The sequence below is a fragment of the Myotis daubentonii genome, chromosome 8 (assembly GCF_963259705.1).
Source record: "Myotis daubentonii chromosome 8, mMyoDau2.1, whole genome shotgun sequence".
Lineage (NCBI taxonomy): Eukaryota > Metazoa > Chordata > Mammalia > Chiroptera > Vespertilionidae > Myotis > Myotis daubentonii.
The window spans coordinates 27,419,966-27,444,629 of record NC_081847.1 but is presented as its reverse complement, the minus strand read 5'-3'; the positions used below and the strand labels follow the sequence as shown (position 1 = coordinate 27,444,629).

At 42.3% G+C, this 24,664-nt stretch overlaps 1 protein-coding gene across 4 annotated transcripts in view; it reads left to right on the top strand.

Annotated features, from left to right (window-relative positions):
- Window positions 1-1,105: 1,105 nt before the first annotated feature.
- PLCB1 (phospholipase C beta 1) overlaps window positions 1,106-24,664 on the top strand; it is a 625,546-nt gene continuing 601,987 nt past the window's right edge. For all 4 annotated transcript variants that reach the window (XM_059705575.1, XM_059705573.1, XM_059705577.1 and 1 more), the window contains exons 1-2: window positions 1,106-1,592; window positions 16,330-16,407. In XM_059705575.1, the coding sequence (XP_059561558.1) occupies window positions 1,494-1,592; window positions 16,330-16,407 (177 nt within the window). In that variant the 5' untranslated portion in view covers window positions 1,106-1,493. The remainder of the gene's footprint in view (window positions 1,593-16,329; window positions 16,408-24,664) is intronic.

The window sequence follows — 24,664 nt, the reverse complement described above, 5'->3', positions numbered from 1 at the left end:
ATTATTCATTCATCTGTTGATTGATATTTGTGATTTCCAGTTTTGACTATTATGGGGAAAGCTATGCACATTGCTGCACAAGTCGGGATAAACATAGGCTTTCTTTTCTCTTGGATAAATACTTAGGGATGGAAGTTCTGGGTTTTATCATAAGTAAATGTTTAACTTTAAAAGACAGCGTTCTTCAAAGTGGCTTTATCATTTTATACTCTCTCCATCAATGGATGGGATTTCCAGTTACTCCATCTCCTCTCAAACACTGGTATTATCAGTCTTTTAAATTTTATCCATTCTGATGGGGTTATCCTTTTCTTTTAGAAAAAAAGAAATGAGAAATGTTTGTTGAATGAGTGAAGACAAACATTCTTAGACCTATGTTCCTAAATGAGCAAGTTTCTATTGGTAAAACACTTCTCTCTCTCTCTCTGCCACTCCCTCCCCCGCACCCCCCACACTTACACACACAGACACACACACACACACACACACACACACACACACACACACGATGGGGCCTTGTGTCTCCCTGGGAAATAAAACCATAGCTTCTCTGAGGACAGGCATTACTATCTCAAAAGCAGGACTTAACCGCATACCAGGGCTTCAAAACCAGCGCGCTGCAAACTCTCAGGGGCGGAGAGGTTTCCCCAAAGAGCTCTCACTCCAAGCCTCTCAATCCCTCTCTTCTCTACTGATAAATAATAATTGTCTTTTCAAAAAGAGGGTTTGCGGCTGCTGCTGGAGAGCTCCAGCTAGAGGGGAAAGCCGCGGTTTGCCTCTCTGATCCCTCACGCAGGCTCCCTTTCCCACTCAGTTTAGATCCAAAGACACTCGCAGGCTCCCGCTCAAGTTCCCCAGAAAACCCTAGGGACCTTAGGGCTCCAGGACACCCCCGGGCGCCCCTGCCACCAGGCAGCGGGCAGTTCAGTGCGTGCGGGAGGCGCGGGCTTCGGCTGCAGTGCGGCCCAGGAGCCGACAGGTGCCGCTGCGGCCCCGCTTCCCGCCGCCTGACCCTGCGCGCAAAGTTGTGCTGGAAGCCGCCAGGGGAAGGAGGGACCAAGCGCGCGCGGGTGGCGGGGCGGAGGGAGGAGGGAAGGGAGCAGGGCGGTGGGGAGGGGGGGCGCGGAGCGTGTGTCACTCGCTCTCTCCCTCTGTATATAGAGGATGTGCTGAATGGTGCGCTCGGAGGCGGCGGCGGCCGAGGAGCGGTATCCGGCGGCGGCAGGCAGCCTGCGCTGCCCAGCTCGGCTTCTCCTCGCCCTCGGAAGCTCCGCAGCCACCGCGGGTGCCCGACCCCGCGTCCCGCCCGGGGCATGGCCGGGCGCCTGGCCCCCGCGTGCCCCGCTTGCTGAGCCGCGCCGGACGAGGTGTGGAGGCCGGGAGGCCGGCGCGGGGACAGAGTCGAGAGCCCCTGGAGCGGAGCGAGGAGCCCGTGCCCAGCGCCCCGTCCCTGCCGCGATCGCCCGGGCCGCCCGGAGCCCCGATGAGCCCAGATGGCCGGGGCTCAGCCCGGAGTGCACGCTTTGCAACTCAAGCCCGTGTGTGTGTCCGACAGCCTCAAGAAGGGCACCAAATTCGTCAAGTGGGATGATGTAAGTATTGGGGGATCGGGCTGGGGCGCTGGCGGGGGCACTGGGCAGGGCGGTGGGGTGGGCGGGGTGGGGGTGGGGCGAGGGGCGCGTTATGCAATGGGCGCCCGGGGAGCCCGCGGGGGCGGCCTCGGGGCACGCGTGGACGGCTGCCGAGGCGGGGAGCAAAGGACAGGGGCTTTTCGCGCGCTCCTGGGTTCTAGGGGCTCAGGACCTGCCATCCGAACTGGGTCTGGCCGGCACCCCAGTGGAGCAGGAGGGGCAAGCTTTGCCTCGTGGCGGGTCCTGAGAGTTTGAAAAGTGGGCAGTGTGAAGTTGGGAGCGGCTGGGCAGCGCCCGTGTGTGAACTAGACGCGCCCTTCTCCGTCCGCAGACGCTCCGCTGTTCCCTCCTTGCCCTCTTGCCATAAAGGAACAGCCTCGACGTCCGAAACTGTTCAGTGACCGCTAACCCTCCCAGCGCTTCCCGGGGAGCCCACATGGCGCGGGACACCGCGGTCCAGCCGACAGGTGGTCGCTGATGCCAAACTTCAGCTCCTGGCTCCCGAGTGAAGGGCCTGAGAAGGGCTGGGGAGGACGCACCTGGGGAGGGGTAGAGAGCAGAGCAGGGGCACTGAGGGAGGGGTCTGGCCGGGCTCAGTGGGCCTGCGGCGATAGGGAGGGCTAGTGTTTGAGAAAGGAACTGGCTGCAGTCCTTATCTTGAAACACATCTGTCAAGACATCCCCCCCCCACAGTTTACCTACATCATTTACCAGCTTTGGCAGAGCTCAGCCGAAGCCTCCTATCAGATCCGCAGTGTTTCACATGAGCCTTGGACCCTAGGATTTCAAGTTATCTCCCCACCGCCACCGCCTAATTGCCTTCAAGCATTTAAATTAATCTTGCTGAAAACACGGGAATCTTCAGATGGGGGACCTTAGAGTATCAATTTGGTGTCCTGGGTGTCATTCAAGAGCTTTGACAAGAACACAAACCTAGCTTCCAGAATCTAAGGAAATTTAGGTCCAAATGACTAAGACATCTCTTTAAACAGGAAGAATTATAGGAAAATGAGGCGTATTTCTTGTTGAAAGTCTTTCCCACCTAGTAAATTATAGCCTATTATCCTCCAGGGTATTTTTCTTTAATCTTCTTAAACCATTTCCCAGTGTCTGAAAACAATTTAAATATTACAGGTAGCGAATCCAATTACTTAGCTGAGTGGGTCTGTGTGTCTATTTTGTCCAGTTGGAAGTGCAAATGGAACTTGGAGTCGGAGTCACAGCTTCCTTGAAAACTCATGCCAATTACAGACTTCTGTGCACCAGGATGTAAACATGCATCCTTTCACTGTGGGCTTTACACTTTTCTCTTTCTGGTCCAGTCTAATGACCGGATGTTTTGTAAATGGAATAGAATCTAAACAAGTTTAGTCTCAGAGTAAATGCTTTGTGTCAGGGGAAGACAGCAAAAAAGAAAATTCAATAACAAAACAGGCTAGCCCATCTTGAGATCTTCAAATAGAGAGTTAATGCGATGATGGATTTACTGAAAAAGAATGAAGGGCAGAAGGAAGAGATAGACAGTACAGAATAAAAAAGGTATTCCAGCATCGTCTCAGGGATTTATTCACGATGATAATTTTAAACTATATTTTAAATAATTCTCTATTGTGGGGTGCCGGCACGGCCATGGCATACTCATGCCAGCTCAGCCTGGTTCAGTGACCCTGAGTGGGGGTGATGAAAGGCTTAGAAAAGACAGACAAGAGAATGAAAACTGGGTCTCGGTGGGACGCTGCCCCTCTGATGGACAATGCCAGTGCCCACAAGCTGTGTCTTTATTTTATAGCAGATGCCACGAGGCAAAGTAGGGGCATCTACGTGATCAAGATGTTTACAACATTCGGTTTCAATCCTACTCAACTACATGCACCTGAACTCTACCACTCAGGCACGTGGGGCCACGTGTTCGGACCACAGGTTCAAGCTTACAACTACAGCTGTTGGCTATAATTGTGCTGGGAGGGCTCTGCCCTCCAAGCTGGGACTTGCACGTGGCAATGAGAGCACTGTGCCCTCTCCTTGGCCCAAGGCTTAAACCTGCCTAAAACACAGTATCCATGCCCCACACTCCAGAATGTCTTATTTGGAAGAAAATATCCAGTGTCACTTTGAAAATGAAAGTCTTCTATGGAACCATATTTTGATTGGTCCAGGTAGATTATTATTTTCATTCCTGTCACATATATGTGTAGGTCAGTAGGTTCTTCACCTACTGATGCCAGGCCCTGCATTAGATTCTGGGGGATGGTGAGGAAAGTGGACAAAACCCCAGCTGGTACAGACCTTACAGGCTAGTTAGAGGAGACAGAAAATTATCAACAACACCAGTGATATAGTGGTGCAGTGAGTAATGGAGAGGTCACTAGTCAAACACCACCTGAAGGTGAGACTCGCTCTGAGCAGTAACTCTCTGGCCTTTTATAGGGAAGAACCCAGACTGCACCCAGAAGTCAAATTATCTGGAATATGATGAATTATCCTGCAAGTTTCTTGGCTCTGTTGGCCTCCATGGTCATCTGTGGACTGAGAGGGACCCTGGCTTTCCTGGGTGGCCTGTATTGTCCCCAGGGGTCACCCCTCTCCTCTTCCCAGCCCATATTTGCCCTTCTAGAATCAAGCCAGTTTAGGTGACCTGGGTAATTATATTGCATCTTAGTGAGTCTGTGCAGAAGACAAAGGAGAGTCGAAAGGCCAGGGTTAACCTACTGGTTCTTTTGTCAGTCAGCTGTGTGACTTTAGGTTAATCAGTTAACTTCTCTGAATCTTTGCTGCCTCTTGTGCAAACCGAGAATGCCACATTCCCTACCTATTTCATCTAATAGTTGGGAGAAGCTGAAGGATAAAGCAGTTCTAACACTTGGATGTGCATCAGGGACATCTGGAGGGCTTGGGAAGAGTCAGATTGCTGAGTCCCACCCTCAGTTTCTGATTCAGAAGGTTGGAGGTGGGACCTGGGGATCTGTTTTTCTCATTAGGTTTTGAGTGTGGCTGCTGCTGCTGGCTTGAGGAACCACACTTTGAAACCACTGAGATAAGATTTTTGAAAGAATTTGAAAAGTGCGACGCACAGCGCAATGTTGTTGGCCTGTGTACATTTTCGCTGGTTTTGGAATTTTATTTTATCTCCGTGTTTGCATTTTGAGAAAGTCATCCAGTTGCTACCTACGAGGTAGAAAGACCTCAGTGACATAATACTGGACAGTCCTATCTCTGATGCTCAAGCTGGCTTACTTCACCTTTATACATTTCTTTTGAATTTCTTATGTGCAATGAAAAATTTTCAGCATTTTCACCTGCCTCTAGTGGGAGTGTAAGAAAGGCAAAGAAAGGAAGATTTTTGAGAGGCTGTCTAGTCTGATTTTCTGTCTGGTCTGCAGGGGAGGCCTTTTGACCCTGACTTTGGAAAATACCTGCTACTGGGGTATCTCTGCACCTGTTTGTCTAGAAGAAAAGTAAATTCTGGAAATAGCTTTGAAAACTCTCAAATATCTCATCTCACTTAAAAATGTAGAACCCTGCTCTCTGTTCTTTAACAGGAAGGCTGAGCAAACTCATTAAGCAGATTCTCAATAGTCCATTAGAATGCATAATGGTACATTTGAACATGATGAGTTTGGAGCCATTTAGTATTGTAAAGAGATTATCTCTTGTTCCTTGGGTGATTAAAGCACTATAATTACCAGTCAGTCCCATTGTCCTGAACACCCTATGGGATGGAAGATGTCACCCAGACTTGCAGTGCCCTGCATAATCTGTTGGCTATCTACCAATGTCATGGTGAGGCTCTGGACTCTAAGATTGGTATTCAGAAGCTTTGCCATAGGAACTAGCCCATCACAACAAATAGCAGGTGGGTGGTGGAGCTGGAGCAGGGTTCTGAAGATACCGTGTTGCACCATTGCTAGGCATTAACTTTGCTTTTGCCTGATCCATGGAGAGGTCTGGGGGCCCCCAGATTCTGTGGGGGCATATGGAAGTATTTCAGTGTCTGAATAGGAAGGCCAAACCTTGAACTCCAGAACTTGGTCAGCCGATAAAGGACTGACCTATTATGGCTCCCTGTTCCACTGGTGATTTCAAAGGATGCCACTTGATTCTTGCTTTTATTTGGCATTTGCGTATTAACAAGCTCTGGAGGTCAGAGGTGTGTGTAAAGGTCTGTGACCATTATGGGAAACAGACAAAGGAAAGGCTTACTTTCTCCAAATCAGTTTAGGGAGCTTGGGATTGTGGTCCCCTCTAGTTTCTGGTGTTTGGCCTTGCTCTGTATTGGAGAGGACATGGAGGGCAAGAGGAAGGACAGAAACCATACAGTGGCTGCCCAACACCTGATTCGCCCTATTTAACATCCGAGAACCCTGTCTCTTTGTTCAACAACCTCTGGAGCTTGGGAGACTTCTCCTCTGTCCTTTCTTTTTCTCCACTCTCGCCCTCCAAATTCAGATCTCACTGTGGCAAGTTACTAAATGCATCGCAACCTCGCTTTCCTCATCGGTAATGTGAGCATTGTAATATTTCCTGCTGCACAAAACAGCTGTTAAGGTCAAGTGAGGGAAGGCTTATACATGGCTTTGTCTAATGTCTGACATACAGGAAGCCCTCAATAAAACACGTTTTAAGAAGTTATTGTCTCCCCTGTAGTTACAGGGCCATGAGTTTTATCTCAAAGTGGTCAGCATGTATTAGAGGACTCTTCTGTTCTGTAAGTAGGAGACCCAGACCTTCCTTCCATTTCCTTTAAGGTATGCTTTGATTTTCAAATTTTGTATTTAAAAAAGAACAATTCCTTCTTTTTTAAAAAATCCAGGTGTTTGAGAGAATAGTGAATCCCAAAAAAACAAGTCAGTTTACAAAGCATCCAAAGTTTTATTTCCACTTAGTAAAATAATATATATATATGTGTACACACACACACACACACACAGCAAGTACACAAGTATGATTTCTGTAAGGATGAACAAAACCTCTTGTAATTTAGCAAGAATTGATACATATATAAATCTTACATCGTACAACCTGCCTTGCAAGCATAATCTAACATTCAAAACATAATTGCTAGCCTGGCTCATTTGCAATGATGCCCTGTGGTTTTAAAACAAGTAACTCCCTCCTCCCTCTCAACCACTCCCCCTTCCCTCCGCCCCACAGCTAAAACAGGTGATAATAATACTAAAAGCATGCTAGCCTAGTGCATGTTTCCCAGTATCCTACACAAAAGCATAGGTAGAACTTCTGTATTGCATAGAACCTGCAGTTACGGTTTCCAACATGATGATGACAAGATTGCTGAGGAGGCAGAGGGGAAGTGTTGATGAGGTGGGCATTCAGCAGTGTTCTCTTTGAAAAGGTTTTGTGAGGTAGGGAAGAAGCAGCTTTGGTTGGCAAGTGCTGGATCTGGATGGGGCCCCCACAGGTTTTTAGACGGGAAGGCTGGCAGGTGCCCTCAAAATGCCACTTGAATATGCCCAGATAGTCCATTTTTCTTTTCCAAAGAGATGTAGTGACTTTCTCATTGGCAGTAATATCTGTCACCTAAATATGAGAGTATTATTCTTCCAAATAAAGCTCTTTTAAGCTTCTATCAGAGTGTAACATGTGTTCAGGAAAACACACAAATCTTGTGTCCAGCTGAATCTATTTTCACAAAACAAATTCATCTGGAAGCAGCTACAGAGCAAGGAACAGCAGTGCCAGCCCCTCATGTCCCTGGGTGCTTTGTTTCAGTCCCTACACCCCCCTCACCACCTTGGGTAACAATTATCCCAACTTACAACTCCATTGAGCAAGTTTTGCCTGTTTTTTATCTAATAAAGCTACTTTTATTTTCAGAGAAAACAAACCCTCTTTAGCCTAAAGCATTTCAGTTATTGCTGGATGAACCCTCTTGAACAGTATCAACAAAGCTGACTTATTTTCTGTTTAGAAGGCACTTGAATTGGCCCTTATCTGTCCTAAGATGAAGTCTGAGAAGTGAGGCAGGTGTAATGAATGCCCCAAAGGAGGAAAGAGTTAAAGCTCTAGTAATTTAGTAAGGAAATGTCGTGCAGGTAGGCTGTTATGGGCACAGACAAGCAGACTATTTGAGGGCTGTTTCTGCACTGTATTTTTCTCTCATAAGTTTTCTCTGTTATCTTGCCTGACTTTGCTATCCCCATCTGCGGTGCATTAGGATAATTTGCTCTGCCTATTAGCATATCTCTAATACTTGCCTTGAAAGTTTAACCTATCAATAAGTAGTTTCAAATTATGTTTACCTGCCATGACATTTAAATGGGACGGGGACATTTTGCTTTTTTTTATGTTGCACTTAGTAACCTGTAGTTAAATATTGCTTTATCGGGATCGTTTCATGTTATCACGAACAGGGAATGCCAGCAGAAAATGGAGTGGCATTGATTGTGAATTGCTGGCTAACGCTATGGATCTCTCATAAATAACAAATCCTTGGTAACTGAAAACGTTAGTTTTCCTGCTGCCTGAGCTAATATTAGGTTCACGCAGCCTTTTCAGATCATGTCATAAATTCCATCTGCTCAGACAGATTTCATAACGCTCCCTTTCTCCATCTACGCAGGTCTGACCCCCCAGTCAGAGCCATGTGTCCCTATGTATCAGTAGGGAAAGGAACACAGGTGAGACACATTTTTGAGATCAGTCATACGTGAGATCCTAAGAAAGCCATCAGTTTCTGTAAAAAAAAAACTGAAACAGGATAAGAAGAAGCCTAGACTGCTTAAGAATCTTTCTGATTCCCTTCTGAGCTCTATAAGTTTTGTTATTTGATTTCATTATCTTCTTCACATCTTAATTTCAATTTTTGGAAATTATGAAACTCTGTATTGAACAAACTCTTAGGTATATAGGTATATGTATTAATTGAGGTCAACTAAATCTATACATTTATCAAGAAACTCAATTATTGTGAATGGGGAAACAGATGATCACATAAAATAAAAATACTACTAAAACAGAATGAAAAGCATCCTACATATGTTTTTAATTTCAAGGGCTTTTTTAGTTAATAATATTGGCTTCATGTTTTGTTTCTTTTCACTGCATTGAAATTTTATGAGCAAGTTCAATGAGAATGGATTACCTAGTAAGGAAAACACTTTTCCCTGAACTAGTCATGGTGGATATCAATGTATAACATTAATATCTAAGAGATTAGTTTTCTGTTAAAAGCTTCTGATTTTAGGAACTTGTTTATGAGTTAGGTAAGGAGAAGTTAATTTGAGTAATTTTATAGAATGGGCCATAGGAGCTCAAAAAGGAGATGGAAGACCACAGAGCAAGTCAGCTAGTGGTCTAGTCAATTTAAAAAATAAAAATGAAGGGTGTTAACCATGATGTTTTCTTAGGTGTGCTGTCTAGGAGATGGTTGAGTCTTACGTAGCATCTATTCCCACATCCTCTTAGTGGGACTTTATGTAACACAGAGTCTGGAAATCTAAAGCTACACTTGCTAGACTTCCTTGAGGCATGCAATATTTTGGCTGCCAATTAAGCTCCACCAGTATTCAGTGCACTCATATGAGATTTGGAAGGCAGAAATGTGAACGAGGCTACCTTTCAGCATCCTTTGGGTTGTTTCTGCAGATGAGTGAGATATTGAAGAAGTGTTATCTTCTGTAATCTTTCATGAGTAGAGAGAGCCAATGGTGATAGTGGCTGCCCCCTGCTTTCAGATTACATTCCCTTCGTCTTCAACTAGGATGGTGTGGTTTTGACTCCAGGGGCTCCTTCTTGAGCTCTCACCTTTCTGAGTGTGGTGGAGGCAAATAGCTCTCCTCAGCTGTGGTGTTCTGGGCTCATTCATGGAGGTCCAATCTGAGCCCACTTCTCCAGACCTTCAGGGGATTCTGTCAAGAGCTTACTTGTCTGGAATTAAATTCCTTTATGTTCACAGATTCTAGAGAGGATTTTGTTTCCTTCCTAACCCCTGCTCAATATGGTCTTTCATAGGTCTAGGTTTTCATGATTCTTAGCCCTAACCTGCAATAGCAATCTAGACATTCTCTGTAATTTTCTCTTCCAATATTACTCTTGAGTAAAATAGAGTTTTGCTATAATGCTGCCTCTAGAATTCAGTAAGAGTGAATATATATGTATATATATATATGGAATTTATACTTGTGAAGCACTATTATTTATTTAAATTTACCCCCATGCAGTCATTAAGAGCACCTGAGTGGTAGGAAAAGAGCAAGTATTATTATTCTCATTTTGCATAAGAACAAACTATGAGGCTAGTGACTCAACATGCCCAAAGACTCAAAACTAGTTACCTTCCCTGTGGAAATTAGTCTCTTCCATGGGGTTGCGAGGAAAGCATTCCAAGGACCCATGCACGGGAGATTGTGATGTGGCAAGATTTATTTGTGATGCAAAATCAAAGGAGTTCCCCTCCTGGGTTCCCAATGTTCCGTCTCTGTCTGTCCTGCCATGGAAAAAGTCCAATCTGGTCTTCATCAAGGCCAAAACAAAGGCCAGTGTCCAGAGTTTCTGCTTCATATTAAAGCTTAGTTCTTTGTGGCCCCAGCAATTCGCCACGAGGGCAAGTGTGGGTCACAGAAAGAGAGAGAGAGAGAGCTCTTTGTTCCTCCAGGGTTATGACCAGGAGCTTTTTCAAAATAACCAATCAGCCTCGCTAGCATGGCTCAGTGGTTGAGTGTGGACCTATGAACCAGGAGGTCACAGTTCGATTACCGGTCGGGACACAGGCCCAGGTTGTGGGCTTGATTTTTAATAGGGGGTGTGCAGGAGACAGCCAATCAATGATTCTCTCTCATCACTGATGTTTCCATCTTTTTGGAGGTTTCTAGAAGATTCTTGAGTCACCTTATAACCGTCATTTTGAAGTCTATCCAGTAGTTTGCTTTCTTCCATTTTTTTCATTTGTGACATGTTTCTTTGTCTCTGCATTTTGGCTGCTTCCCTGTGTTTGTTTCTATGTATTGGGTAGAGCTGCTATGTCTCCTTGAGTTGGTCTTGTGTAGTAGGTGTTCTATAGAACCCAGTGGCTCAGCCTCCCCGGTCACCTGAGCTGAGAGCTCTAGGTGCACCCCTTTGTGGGCTGTGAACACAGTTTTGTTATAGTTGATTGCTGTTGGTGTCACTGGGAGGAATTGACCTCCAGGCTAATTGGCTGTGCAGACCAGCTGGGACTACAGTGGGAGAGCTGCTGTGCATCAGACACCCTATGGAGCAGGACTTGCTTCAGTGGGGCTTTGGTGCTCACTGAGTCTGCCCCTTCAGTGTGTCACTTATGGATGTGTAGGTTTGTAACCTGGTATGGTCTGACACTGACCATTGGGTACACTAGCTCTTGGGTCTCCAGGTAGGTGCAAAGTCAGCCACTGCCTGGGGCCACCCAACAGGAGCTACAGAGAGATCTGAAAATTCCTTCTCTTTTTTGAAAGTACCCTGATGAGGCCCAGCTATGAAGCAAGGCGTGCTGGTTCTGGGTCTTGGATCTTTTATTGATAGGTTTGGAAATCTTTGACCCAGCTGCAGCTTGTTTGAAAGATTTTACCCTGAGCAAGGAAAGGTCATTCATATGCAAAAGCTGCTGCACACAGCTTTGGTGGGGTTGTAAATTGGATGAGGCAGGGTCTTAGGGAATCACCAGGGTGGAGCAAACAGAAATGGCTGCCAGTTCACCCTGAAACTCAGGAGGTCCCAGAATAGAAACAATGATCCCTGCAAGTACCTCTCTCTGGGAGAAAGCCACCTCCAAGTTTATGCCCAGATGCCAGACCATCCAGTTCCTACTCATATGTGTCTGTGTTCTCCAGAGCCTCACCCTGGTGCTGGAGCTCAGAGGACTCTGCATCTTGTAAGTTGTTTGTGGTGCTGGCCTTTTAAGAGGAACAGCTGGGTCTCCAGCAGCCTGTGTGTCATTGAGCCCCAATCTGCACTGGTTTTTATAGCCTGTAGTTCTTTCTGCCCTAGGGACTTCTTTTCCCAGCTTTGGGACCCTGGGCAGGGGGTCTGGTGTGGGGCTGGGACCCCTCGCTCCTCCTGGAAGCCTCCACAGAGAGGATCTCCCTCCCAATTGAAAAAGAGGCACACATGGGTGCCAGAGGAGCTTGTTCTGTGCTTCCACACCTCCTACCAGTCTGTGTGCTTTTGTGGGGAGCCGGCACGGCCATGGCATACTCAATGCCAGCTCAGCCTGGTTCAGTGACCCTGAGTGGGGGCCATGAAAGGCTTAGAAAAGACAGACAAGAGAATGAAGCTGGGTCTCAGTGGGACGCTGCCCCTCTGATGGACAGCACCAGTGCCCACAAGCCATGTCTTTATTTATAGCACATGCCACAAGGCAAAGTAAGGGCGTGATCAAGATGTTTACAGCATTCTCATAGGTTTCAATCCTACTCAACTACATGCACCTGAACTCTACCAAGCCCACATCACTCAGGCACATGGGCCACGTGTTCGGACCATAGGTTCAAGCTTACAACTACAGCTGTTGGCTATAATTGTGCTGGGAGGGCTCTGCCCTTCAAGCTGGGACTTGCACGTGGCAATGAGAGGACTATGCCCTCTCCTCAGGCCAAGGCTTGGACCTGTCCAAAACACTGTAGCCGTGCCCCATATGCTTTGTTCTTTACTTTTCTAGTTGTAGGGCTTCCATTCAGACAGCTTTCCGGCGGTTCTAGATGATGATTCTGTATTTTATTTGTAATTTTGATGTGGTTGTGGGATGTGGTGAGTACAGGCATTTACCTACGTTGCCATCTTCAAATCCTCTGCCTGCTTTTTATATCCTGTTTTAAAGGGATTTATTTTATTTAGTTTTACAGTTCATCTTTTTTGATATGTAATTTCATATAACTTTACATCCGAATATACAATTGATTCATGTCAGCACATTGATGAGGAAACCATGGTAATGAGAGGTCTTTGTAATGTTAACGTTGATTTCAATGACTCTTTTGCTGAAATGTTTCTCTTTCTTGTGGATGTTGGGGTTTTGTAGCAGTCCTTTACTTTGTTCCTCGACTGTCCTTTTTCTTTGCCCTAAAGACCTTTTGGGGAATTCATGTAAGTTGCAAAACAGCACACTGCAAAACCTTTTATATCATTATATTAGTCTTCACTATTGATGAGATAGGAATGAGAGTAAAATGGTTTCTTTCAAATAGAGAGGAGTAAATGGACATACATCATCCACTATTACTAACTTAAAACAGGTATATACATATTAGTGTTCTCTTTTTCAAGGTGGATGTTTATTGGAAAAATATCTTATTACTTTAAATAAGCAAATGAAAGTTGCCTTCTTTGTTAGAGCCTGTGCATTTACATGTATTTGCTTACATTTTAAGCTTGCTGCGCTCCACAGGCCGCCACCTCACAGTGTTCCTGATCCAAAGCCTCACCCATTGTAGGCCTCGGCCAATGGATCTCAAAGAGTAGTCCCTGGACCAGCGTAGCAGTCGCAGCACTGAGAGCTTATTCGAGATGCAGATTCTCAGGCTCCTTCCCAGACCTGTTAAATGAGAAACCCTGGGAGAAGGGCCCGGCAATCTGTGTTCTAACAAACCCTCCTGGTAAAATCTGATGCTTTCACAAGTTTGAAAACCACCATGTAATGGAACATACGTCTCATAGGTATTGACAGAGAGAGAGAAAGTGAACAATGGATCGTCTGAAAGTTGTCTCCATTTTCTGCAGTAAAATGTTGCAAGAGTCCTAATCCATCTGCAGTTACCTGGGAAATGAAGTATTTCAAACTCCAAACTAGAGCACATGTTGTGACAATTAAGAATAATTGAGATCTGGATTGAGTGGCTACTTTGGTCTGGGGAGAATATAGAAACTTGCAGCTATGTGGGAGGTGGGGAAAAAAGCAGGTGGCATTGAAAAAGGATATTCGTGTATTTCTGTGTCAAATCCGGCCTTGCATGGTAAGAATGCCAAGTTCCAGCTGATCTTGGAATGTTAGAGGTGATTATGGAGGAAGCAGGCAGGGAGCCGAGATAAATGATCATTTAACAGAGGATCTGTGGCCGGAAGAGTGGGGTCAAGAAAATATTGAACAAAGGAGCTTTAATTTTGAAGGAGGACAAGGAATAACTTAAAAATAACAGTATCTGAAACAGCGAGGCAGCCTATGATGTTCCAGAAATTTTGAGTAGTTTTACTCTCCTAATTTTAATATGTGATTGTCTGATTCCTGCAGTGAATTGTCACCAAGATTTTGATTAGAATCTTGTCAGACACTGATAAGAAAAGGAAGTGACCCGAGAATAAGTTACACTTCCAGGTGAATCCCAGATTCACCTGGAAGTGGGTATGTGTGCTGTGAGCAGCCTGTTGGAAATATATTTTGCCTGAATCTACAAGTGCAGATGGTGAAACAGAAGTGATACTATTTCTATGATTTATTGGAAATATTGCTCTGAACTCTTAATGGGTAATCTCATAGGAGAAACTGAAAATAGTTTAAAAATTATTCTTTCATTATAATATCAAATTTGTTTCCAAAATGTCTTTTTGGTTATTTAAAAGTAATTTTGAAATTTTAAAATTCCAGATGAAGTTCTATGCAACAGCACAACCCTTGTAAAAGATATATTTCAAACTGCATGTAAAAAGTGAATTTTAAGAATATCAGGATAAAACAGAATGGCATTTCCTTAAAATATTAAATATAGAACTATCATATGCTCCTGCTCTAGATATATACTGAAAACTGTTGAAAGCAGGGACACAAACTGATATTTGTAGACCCATGTTCACCGCAGCATTATTTGCAATAGCCCAAAGGTGGAGACAGAAATATCCATTGATGAATGAATGGGTAAACAAAATGTGATATATGCATACAATAGAATATTATTCAGCCTTAAAATAGAGGGGACTTCTGACTCGTGCAACAACATGGATGAACCTTGAACACATTATACTAAGTGAAATCAGAGTTAGTGTTTGAGAAGTAGGGAGTTTCAGTTTGGGAAGATGAAATTTCTGGAGATGGGGGTGGTAGTGATGAATGCGGTTAATGCTACTAAACTTGACATTTTAAAATGGTAAGTTTTATGTCATATATGTCTGTCAAAGTAAAAAAGGAATGCCATGAAAAACTTTCATTTAATATATTTTTAATAAATCAGTTTGTAAACATAGTTCCCTATAACCATAGTACACATTTTTATCTACCAAACATTGTTCCAGGTGCTTTACCCAAATTATCCTATTTAATTCTCACAAAACCATTCTGAGGTGGGTATTATTATTATTATTATTATTATCTCATTTTCTTTTCAGTTGTGGTTGTGTAGAATGGGGCACCAAGATGGGACAGGCAGAAATTTGAACCCCAGAGCCTCTATAACCTGGCTCTTCCAATAAAATTTACCATTTGGACCAAAACCATAAATGTATTTTATCCCACCTGGAAAAGAATCCCAAATTTCCAAATTATCTCTGCATGCTTTAATTTTTGTTACAAGTCCTTTTGATCAGATAAAGAATATGACATATCACAGTTATAATGCATATGCAAAAATTTGAAATAAACTGGTAATTTATGTCTCTCTTAAAAAATGCAGTTCCTGCAAAGGCCTAAGTATTTCAGTATAAAAATCCATATCCAATGACATGTGTTTTCTTGTGCAGATGGTATGCCTTTCTGAAAATTGCCAAAAGGAAAGAACACAGATTTTAGAAATGTTTAATATTATAATTACAGAGCATGCAGATTTTGCTTTACAATATGCATGCTTTAAATTTGTCTGTGATGTTTTCTTTTATCATGGCAAATTTAGATTTATAACAATTTTGTGTACAACCTAATGAATATGTAGAAGATGGCCTTATTAACTGTTATCTTGGAAACAGCAATGCCCAAATGCTATGTTTACTCTCTTGAGCACAATTAAAAATAGTTTTACAATACAAATGTATTTTAAATTATGATCTCAAGCATTGATTTTAATTGATTGTGTTCATATAAAATATACTAGAGGCCCAGTGTATGGATTCATGCACCAGTGGGTTTCCCTTGGTCTTGCCTGTGCCCTCTCGCAATCTGGGACCCCTTGGCAGATGTCAGACTGCCAGTTTCTGCCTGATCCCCACAGGCCAGGTCAAAGCCCACTGCTGCACAAATCTGTGCACTGGACCTCTAGTATGCATATAAGATCTTTGGTTAATCTCTTCCTGCCCTCCCTCTCCCCTTTTCCCCCTGAGATTCATTAGTCTGTTCCATGTGTCCATGCCTGTGGGTTAAGCATCTTCCCCCGGTGGTCAGTGCACATCATAGCTACCAGTCGAACAGTCAAAAGGTTGGCTGATCGCTTAGGCTTTTATATATATAGATAATGATATGTAGTGTTAAAATTATTTGGAAAACTAAATATAGCTTTTTAGAAAATTATTTATTTTTATTGTTGAGGGTATTACAGATGTCCCCCATTTCCCTCCCATTGCCCAGCTCCTCTTGGTTCCAGCCCTACCCCAAGCCTTTACCACACTGTTGTCTGTATCCATGAATTATGCATATATAATATATGTAATTAATAATTCTATGACATTAAAGATGTCATGTCTATTTTTTTGAAATTTTTATTAATAATTGATGACCTTGGAGAAACTCTTAATAATTATTACCTGTAAGTAACTTCTGGGTAGGATTTTCTACAGGCATATATATTGATATACATGTATTTTCTTACATTTCTAGGACTCCACTATTGTCACTCCAATTATTTTGAGGTCTGACCCTCAGGGATTTTTCTTTTACTGGACAGATCAAAACAAGGTAAGAAGTAATATTTGTCTTTCTTACATTATCCAGTTGGTTGCTGATTCGCAAGGTATTTATTTTATCTGCTTAAGTATACCTATTTCATAGATGACCCTTGTAACTTAGTTAAAGATTCTACTTCAAAAGTATACCTAGTATCAAAATGTTTTAGGATTTTCCAAGGACTCTAGTCTGACATATTAGATGTTCTAAATCCTAGAACAATTGATAGTTTTCAGGAAAAGAACATGGGGATGTGAGTTACATTTGTTGTAGAAGAAAATTAGCCAATTTTACTGATTTAAGTCCCTTTTCCAACTCTACCCATAAAGAATGAAGAAAAATGATGAGAAAACACTTTTGATCTTAGTGTCTATAACTTCGGCTTTTTCTTGCTCTTCCCTCTCTTCTTTGCTGCTTATTAAGGGATCTCCTAGCCTCAGCGGGAATGTGGTCTTGATCATTTGTTCAGAAAACCAAGAAAAAGATTCCTTTAGCCTACCTGTTTAATTTTTCAGGAATTTCTTCCCACATTAGCTTTCTGTTCACCATATCATAAATTTAAAATCTCATTTAGTATGAAACCAATTGAGATGATTTCATATTGAATTATTAAAAGTGGAGTGTCTGGAGATCATAATATTTATTTGGTGTTTAATGGGCAGTTAGACCAGAATATTCATAGAAAGTAGTTATTATTTCAAGAGACAATGCTACGGTTCTGTACTTGAACCTAGGAGACCATAGATCGTAGGATATTTTGGCTCTCCAAATTCTGATATTTGGAGATGGGATCAGCTTTATGGAGAGTGCTAAATACATATTGACCCCAATAGCGTACCGGGCACCAAATTATGAGCTGCTATGAGCCTTTTCACATAGTTACAGTAGGTCCTTATACCCATAGTTTGTCTGTCTCACCTTCTGCTTTTTGGACAACCTGGATTTCACCTGTGAGCAGCAGTATGGAACTGGCCCTGTGCTGTGGTGTGTTTGGGGTCAGGGCTGAGTCTGGGTGAAACTCTTAGGGTGCTGGTCTCCAAGGCCAGTCCTGAATGGCCTTTTTAACTATCATCCTAAGGCAGATTTTAGCCTGGTGGCCCTGCAGTTTTCTTTTGAGTATGGGTTCCCTGGAATCATCTGTGGCCACAGATGTTGGGGGGCTGTCATAGACCCCAAGCCAATGTCAAAAAATGTATTGGAGTAAGATTTCCTATTTAATGTTCATGCTTATTACTGAGTGTGTTAATCACATTGGCTTTGACGTGCTGTTTGGTTTCCTGCTGTTATGTATAAAACAATGGCTTGAAAGAGTTGTGTTTTTCTTTTTCCTCCTAAAGGTTATTTTTAGGAGTGTTGAAACTATATTCATGAAAGATATGTTTATAATGCCTAGAGCATTTTAAAAGTTTGGGTATTTGTATGAGAGGCTAAACTGTCAGTTTGATTTTTCAACTGGTAAATCAAGCTTCTATAAAAGCAATGGAAGGTATTTGGGATTTTTAAATAATTCATGGCAAGTCAGCTAAGCTGCCCTCTAAGACCAATCATAAATATTTCTTTGCTTAAGAAAGAGAAAGGTTTTAGGGCCTAAGTCTCTTTGATGCATTTCTATTGTTCCTGTATTTTGACTCATACTTATTTTCATATGTAGGGACATTTCTTTCACTTTTATCTACTAACCTTTTTTTTTTCTTTCTTGGTTGCCATACTGTTTATGACCAATGAAAACAAATAATGAGGTAGCAATTTCCTTTATCTATCTATTGCCTTTCTTTTCATGGATATTAATCTTACAGTTCTAGCCAAGAGATGGTAAATTTTATTTTTTACTTTTTAAGTACCCAAGTCATCCTTCAGTCATCTATATTAGAGGTTGGAGGTTTATTTTTTGTTGTTGTTGGTGATCATATATCACTAACCCCAAAATGAGAGGATTTAAGAACAAAAATTAGACTTTCCATGCTTCCAAGGTTACCATGTTCTTCTGCTTTAAGCCCAGCCCTGAAACCAGAGGCGTGCTACATCCCCTTCTAGAGATGAACTCCTCTGAGTGGTGCAGAGTAAATGGATACTAGAAGAAAGAAATGGTGCTCACAGATGATGGCACACCAAGCTTTTAGTCCATGTATTTTGCATAAGATCATTAGAAGTTGAATGGTATAATCACCATGTTATTTAGAGGACCACTTTCTTTAAAATACTTTTTGCTGACAATTACTGCTAGTGATGTGAATCTCTCACGTGTATTATAGGGATGATATATCAGAGAAAAAAAGAGGTTTGAAGTTCATCCCTTGATTTTATTTTATTTTATTATTTTAAAATATATTTTTATTGATTTCAGAGAGGAAAGGAGAGAGCGAGAAAAACATCAATGATGAGAGAGAATCAATGATCAGCTGCCTCCTACACACCCCACACTGGGGATTGAGCCAACAACCCAGGCATGTGCCCTGACTGGGAATGGAACTGTGACCTCTTGGTTCAAAGGTTGATGCTCAACCACTGAGCCATGCCGGCCAGGCTATCTCTTCATTTTACACACTGTGTTCTCCATTCATTTGGAAGCTTGTACTGGTGCTTAGCGTATTATACCTCCCTTCCGGCTTCTTCCCAAAGCCTTTCCCCTTTGTCCATGAAGCCTGTACTGAAATGCTTTGATTAGTAAACACTGGATGCCTAGTGTGCTGGGAGGCGAGCTGAGTGGCTTTAAGAAGCTCTTGGTAAAGCATATTGTTACAAGATCTTTCTTGTTATAGCACTGGAGGAAAATCTGAACATTTTACACAATATCCTACCCACGTCCTATCTCCCATCATGGCTACCTTATACCATTGAGTAGAGCCACCCATTCTTTATAAGCCACTGATTTCATCCTCAGGGACAATGACATGCTCCTTTCCCTAACCCCCTCCTTTGGTTTGTCACCATACAAATGACCGGTGGCAAAGAAGACAGGCAGCTCAGATGATAGATTTAGGGGTTCAAAGCCAGAGCTAGCCAGTGATTTTTAGGTAGCTTTGGTGAAACATTGAGAGCATGTTTCAGATGGGTAGAAGCAGATAAATACGCACACCATCTTATGGGATACCTGCTTATACTTTGTTCCCACTATACACTTAATTTTCATTATTCTTTCCTTTTGTATTGTTAGCTCTGTAAATCTTATTGACTGTAGTGAGCAAGAACGAGTTTCTGAATGTGATGTTTTAAGCCTGGTGTTTTTTTTTCTTGTGTCCATGTGTATTATGTGAAGGGGATCAGTTTATTTGTAACCCTGAGTGAGAAGGGGCTCCCGCCCAGGCCGAGCACTTAAGAGGTTGCCCGCATTAGGCTGTGCCTTTTCTTTGGAGCTATGCCATCCATATTGAGACCAGAAACCAACACAAGAAGGGTCAGCCACCAAAACCATGTGACCCACAAGGAGAATCTGCGTCACAGTTTTGGAAGGCAAGCTGGAGAAGGAAAGAAAGGGGTCAATGTTAAAGAGCTAATAAAAACCTACCCTGCTAGAATACGAAACAAAGTAGACCTTTGCCTTGCAACTCGATGCCCTGCTTCAGTGCCAACGTCGGTGTAAAAATAAAACTAGTCACTACGTAGTTCAGATCCAGGAAGTTCAATATAGTTGAGTAAACTCTTCCTTGTATCCCTAAAGCAGGAGTTCCGGGAGGGGCAGAACACATCATTAAATTAAAGAGAAATGGGAGGAACAATACACACTTTAAATCAACGACTCCAACTACTTCCTCTCTCTTTTTCTTGTTACAGATTTTATTGGTTTTCAGTTTTGCAGGTAATATCCAAACATGTTCTTTGTGCTAGAGGGTAAAACAGTCTATGTGTCCTTCACCCTGACCACCATTGACCCCAATCCTAGTCCTCTCTCCACAGTCACTACTGGTAACAGCTTCATGCTCTCTTTCCAGGGGTCTTTTATATGAAGCTGTGCATGCATTAACTGTGGAACTATTTCATTTTGTTCTACTTATGTCCACAAACTTGCTTTTCACTTTACAGATATCTTAGAGAACTGTTTATGTAAGTACATGTGTATCTACCCCATTCTTTTGAATTGCTCTATCATATACCATGGGATGGGTTACTAACGTCTATTTAACAGAAAACATTTCTCATTGTTGGAGTGTTGGTGTTTGTTTCTAATTTGGGGCTGTAGAGAACAATCCTATAAGAACACCCAGCCGTGGGTACCCCTCTCTGGGTATGTGGGCCAGGGTTTCCCAGAGGTAAATTCTCAGAAGTACAATTTTATTTCATAGTTGTGTCATTTTATAACCCTGCCAGTCTTATGTGAGAGGAACTGTTTCCTTAAATCCCATCAATGCTATGAAGAATCATTTTAATTTTTGCCAATCTGCTACACCCGTTGTATCTCTGTTTTAATTTACTATTGCCTGATTTGCTAGTAAGCTGTGTATGTTTTCATACATTTGTGGGCCATTTCTCTTTTTTTAAAAATATATTTTATTGATTTTTTTTACAGAGAGGAAGGGAGAGAGATAGATAGTCAGAAACATCGATGAGAGAGAAACATCGATCAGCTGCCTCCTGCACATCTCCCACTGGGGATGTGCCCGCAACCCAGGTACATGCCCTTGACCGGAATCGAACCCAGGACCTTTCGGTCCGCAGGCCGACGCTCTATCCACCGAGCCAAACCGGTTTCGGCTCTCTTTTTTCTTATGTGAATTACTTACTATAATCCTTGCCTGTGCTGAGAGTTCTCTATGTATTCTAGAAGCTATTCCTTCAGCTGTTATAAATGTTGCAAATACTTTCTTCCTGTCTATGGCTTGTCTTTGAATTTCTTAACTTTTAACTTAGGCATCACAAAAGATGTCTTGACATTTTCAACTTTGATATATTCACATTTTAATCTTTTTCCCTTTTTGCTTTATTTAGGCCTTTCTCATGCATCATCCTCATTATATCATTATTCATTTGGGCTTTTAATCCATGTATAATTAACTTAGCCCATTTGGGCTGTTATAACAAAATATTACAGACTGGGTAGCTTATAAACAACAGATGCTTGTTTCTCACAGTTCTGGAGGCTGCAAGTCCAAGAGCAGAGTGCCAGTAGGGTCCAGTGAGGGCCATCTTCTGGTGCAGACCTCTCCTTGCATCCTCACCTGGTGGGAGGGGTTAGGAATCTCTCAGGAGATGCTTTTTTAAAGGCACTATTTCCATTGGTAAGGACTCTCCCCTTGGGACCCAATCACCTCCTCAAAGCCCCACCTCCTAATGCCCTCCTTGGGCATTAGGTTTTCAGCATATGAAGGGGGGCGGTGGGCAAACATTCAGACAATGGCAATCACATAGTGTATTTTGGGGACTGGTCTGAGGTGAGGCTCTCAATTTGATTTCTTTAAATGGGTAGCCCTGTGGTTGGTGGCTCCCTTCTTTCTAGTTAGATCCAGCTATGATAGCACCCTCTCCTGTGTCTTTCTTCTAGCTCAGGGTGTGGTGGGCATGGGACATAGGAGCTGGGATGGCAGGTTGACCTCAGTTATGCTCCCATCTCGCTCTTAATGCTGACACCTGCACCACTTGGTCTGATGGCCCATAGATTCGCTCCTATGTCTTAATGCCTTTGAGCACTGATGCCATTTCCTATTTCATTTTGATTCCATTTATCTTCTGCCTTTCATACTTTTTGATTCAACAAGTGCAACCCTTTCTGTTTACCCATGATTATAGCTTGTAGACCTCAATTTACACCTGCATATTCCGTCATTTCTGGGAAATCAGGACAGGTGCCATGGGCTCTACCATCTGCTGCGTCTGCCATCTTGTTCTGGCCTGTGCTTTGACATGAGACACCATTTGGGATCCTTGTACAGAGCAATGACTAAGTTTCTATTAATAGTGACTATTCACTGCCTTCTGTTATGCCTGCATTTTTTTTATAGAGTTCAAAAGCAGAGTTTAAAAATGAAATATTTACATAAGCCATCCTGACATATTTCAGCATAGGAGTCCAGAGTTCAATAATATTCTGAATAATGCATTATATACTTTTATGGGAAAATCTAGGAATATCATATGAGACAATTCTTCTGGCTTCCCTAAAGAACCACCTGGCACCACCCCTTCCATTAATCATTGTTTAAAAATGGTGCTTGCTCTTCTGGACACTCTTCTTGAGTAGATCTCCAAAACATCAATGTTGACATTCTTTGTGTGTGGTGAATGGGGTAGGGCACTGAACAGTCGCTTGAGTGTAATGGTGGGGTTATAAATTAAGATGAACTCTATTCATTTTTATTTGGTAGCTTCCCTGAAAGCGTAAAACGATAACTAAAATTACCTTAGGAAAAAAGCAAAATGCCTGTGAGGACTGCTTTTGGAGAACTGGGATTGTTTCTTGGCTTGCAACATACATCAATCATTGCCAACTAACCAGTAGCATCTAAGACCGAAGTCTTTTCCTTTCCCCTCCCTGAGTCTTTGAAGAAATTAATAGCTAGAGCAGACATAGCATGCAATCCACACTGAAGTCTTTGGTACTCCATAGGCCATAAATAGGAACCTAGTGGCCAGCATTCATTCCTGTGCTTTTTCAGGCCACTTGGAGCTCATTTTGCCGTCCACATCTCCACTGGGAAGTTCCTGGAAATTAACACCCAACCTGACTCAAGGAGTTTGATGAGTAAATACCACAGCTCCCTCACCTCTTGGGTGGGAAAATTCAAAAGTACATGGGTTATGTCTTTTCCTAGCTCTCTCTAGTGGGAAAAGTGGTAACTGGCTTGAAAACATACCTTTTATGGGTTTCCTTTCCTTCCGGTCTTGACTGCCCACTCCTGATTTATCCTGAAACAACTTTTAAAATAAACGGTTTTTACTAGAGTGCATGGGTAGGTACTTAATTCTTGACAAGTTAATACAGATGTCCCCTAATTGAGGGTATTAGAAGGATTCCTTAGTAAGAGGTACTGGAACCTGGAGAATCTCTTCAACAGTATAAGCTTCGGTTTCATCATCAGTAAAGAGACGAATTACTCTTTAGACTTGTTGCTAAATGTGATACATAAAGTGTCTAGCCTGGCAATTTGTAAACTCTCAGCCCTTTGTGGTGGCTTTAAAATTTGATAATTTAATTTAATTTTTAAAATTTCATGTGTATTGAGATTTAATTGACAAATAAAACTATAAGATATTTAAAGTGTACAGATTTGATATGGATATACATTGTGAAAGGATTCCCCTCTCCCTGTCTAGATATCACACCCATCACCTCACATATTTATTATTGTTTTTGTGTGAGAACATATAATACTGTGTTATCAGTTATAAACACCATGTTATACCCTTAGATTCTCAGACCTTATTTATCTTATAACAAAGTTTGTATCCTTTTACCAAAACTGCAATCCCTGCACTCATTCCTATTTCTGGCAACCACTTTTCTACTTTTCTATTTTCTGTTTCCATAAGTAGATTTTTTTTCTCCATCTGGCATATTTCACCTAGCATAATGCCCTCACGGTCCATTGAGGTGGCTTTTATTATTGGTATGTAATAAACAATTTGTCTCTGACTAAACTATTAGTCCCTAGCTAATTGTTAGGGACCACAGATGTGCTGTTTTGAAAGCTAACTGACCATCTGTTTGCATATACTTTTAACCCTATTTTTTTCTTCTTAAGGTAATAGTGACTTGTTTTCTATGTAGCCTGCGCTTTGATTTAAAGCATTGAAGCTTAGGTCTGTTTGGGCAGATATGATCTTTATGTTTTTCCTAATGTTTTGGGAACAGAGCCATGGAAGGCAAAAGAAGGGATTTATTGTTTAGAAGACTTTTCTTCTTAGGATAACTCTCTATTAAATACTCCATCATAGGTGAAAGTTTTTTGGACCCTTGGGAATTTGAAGAATCTTTTAGAATAAGCTGTAAGATGATTTAAAGGTCTTGGAGGAGAAAATGACATTATTCACAGGAAGAATTGGACTCTACCTTGGTTGTCTGTGTCTTTTTTCCTAAGATAACACTTCAGGGTTATCACAGCCATATTGTCATCCTTCTCCTTCACACGTACCAGATCCTTAGAGATTAAACTTTTAGTGTTTTGTTGTGTAATTGAGATGGTCAGTAGTCTGTCAAATTGCTGAGCAACAAATCTTTCCTCATCAAATCCACTTATCGTTTAAGCTCCATTTATTCTTAACCCGACCTTCTTTTCACTGGCATAGGCCCCAAAGTTTTTGCCTGAAAACTGCAGCTCTTGTAGGAAAACCAAATGTT